A 2,275-nucleotide genomic window follows, 5' to 3' on the forward strand; every position below is an offset into this window, starting at 1 on the left:
CTCTCTGAATTGAGCACGTAGGAGCCTTGGTTTTGTCAACAAGATGGGGGTAGAAGATACTGAACTTGTACCCTAGGACAGTCTTGGGAGGAGGATTATCTCGGTCATAATGTGTCCTATTATACGCGTTCCATGAGTAACCAGTATGAACCTTGACCATGTACTTGGGCTTTCTTGGAGCGTTGGAATCAACTCCAACATCACCTTCATCCAACATAACACCGTCTTCTTCAGGATCAATTATTGCTTCTTCGAAAGAGCCCTCCAACTCTGGTGTGCTGATGGTTTCTTGGAAGAAGTCTTTCGAGTTGTCGTGTTGGTAGTCCTTAAGAAACATCTTAGCCTTGTAAAGGTGAATCAGTCTAAGCACCGCCTCCCAATACTCAACCACCTTGGCCTTCCCAGAACGCATCTCTGACTCGATCTGTGATTGTAGTGCTACCAACTCTTTGTAACTACTAGTCCCCTGCAAGTAGTCCCTCACATCCGTTTCGACACTCGGATGCACACCACCAACAACAGATAAGTCATCCTTTCTCCTAGCCTCTTCACGCATCTCCCACTCACAAATCACCAATACCGCCTCCCAAAACTCCCCCTCAACATGATGATTAAGAAGTTCTTGAACATCATAATACAGCTCTTCAAGTTGTCCAAGAGATAACCCTTTGAAAAGTTGGTCATAATCATCCACATTAAACTCATGATGATATACTAAGGTGAGAATGTCAATAGGCTTGGCAGCCCCTCGACGAAAGCAAATCCTAGACCTAACAAGACTCTGATGAAGAACAAACGCGTCCTCTTTCTTGGCACTCAAGTCATAGTCATGATGAGCCACAGCCTTAGCTCGTTCTCTTTGTAACAACAACAACTCCTCGTGTCGCCCTGCCGTCTCTGCTCTCCTCTTCTTTACCTTCTCTAGCTCGGCCAGACACTCCCTGCGCCTCTTCTTTTCGGCCTTAACATCGAATGCCGCCGTAACTCCAAGACGAGACACATCTCTCTCAATCTTTTTCCACCATAAAAACTTGCCATCGTTACTACTCTTCTTCAGATTCTTCTTCGCCACTCTCATGATTGAATTTTTTTTTTTTTTTTTTTGTAATGACTTTGTTTAACCATATGATTTATTTGTTACTTTATCTCAATATATAGATTTATGAAACCGACCTAATGTATATGATACTGTAATAGAATCCACAATCCTAAACAGCTAAACTGATAGATATTATATTAGGCAGGATAATATTTGTTGTAGATTCCGGATATAATATCTAGGTTCCTATTATCTATCATAAACCAACCGTGTTTTAGGAAAGTTATTATATTAAATTTGTTTCCTAATATAATAAAATTATATGTAAATCAAAACAAATCCAATAACATTTTAACTAATATATCCTTGTGTCCAAAAAAAAAGAAAAAGAAAAAAACCTAATATATCCTTAATTATAGATTGTACAAACATAATATTATAAAATCTAATATTATATAAATAACGTAAGCATTTTTGGAGAGCATTCGGAGCGCCACGTAAGAAATATACTTATTTCGACCAATAAGAAGAAAGATTTGTATTTTATTTTTGAATTAAAAAAGTATGTCGCCACCTAGATAAAAGTAACGAATAAGATTTGATATATCTAAAATTTTAATGCCACGTAGATTATAATCCACGAATTAAATTATTTTAATGAAAAAAATAAAGTAAAAATATAGGAAAAGATAAATTTATTAATTCAATACTACGAGTATAAGAAATCCAAATAAAATATACCAAGAAATATTTAAATGATAAACGCTTATAATAAACTTTGATACCTATCATTATAACATAAATTTTGACAGTATTTATGATAAAAAATACAAATTGTTCGTTACTTATAATTAAATTAAAATTTATGATTTCTACCATTATAAATTGACACATCATACGACACAAACAAAATTTCGTATCAATAAAAAACCCCATCAAGAGAATTTTGTGTTAATTTTTGGTCATCAATGGCCAGGTAATTTTTAGCTTAATTTTTAAAATCTTATGTTTATATTAGTATTTCTAATTATCACTTACATTGTATTAATTTGGGATACTCAACGATTATATGTTTATGTTTTATTTACTAAATGTTTTTTTACATGCAGATATAACACATCATATGACACAAATAAAATTTCGTATCAATACAAAACCCCATCTAGCAAATTTTGTGTTAGTAATTTTGTGTTAGTTTTAGGTCATCAATGTCCGGGTAATTTTTAAAATCTTATG

At 33.8% G+C, this 2,275-nt stretch overlaps 1 protein-coding gene across 1 annotated transcript; it reads right to left on the reverse strand.

Moving 5' to 3' along the window:
• Positions 1 to 220: 220 nt before the first annotated feature.
• On the reverse strand, positions 221 to 1,488 carry LOC110715417 (cactin-like; the record flags this gene model as incomplete). Its single annotated transcript, XM_021894001.1, has 1 exon — positions 221 to 1,488. A coding segment is annotated over exon 1 (858 nt), but the record flags the coding sequence as incomplete, so codon positions are not given.
• Positions 1,489 to 2,275: the final 787 nt, after the last annotated feature.

This window comes from Chenopodium quinoa, unplaced genomic scaffold (assembly GCF_001683475.1).
Source record: "Chenopodium quinoa cultivar QQ74 unplaced genomic scaffold, ASM168347v1, whole genome shotgun sequence".
NCBI lineage: Eukaryota > Viridiplantae > Streptophyta > Magnoliopsida > Caryophyllales > Amaranthaceae > Chenopodium > Chenopodium quinoa.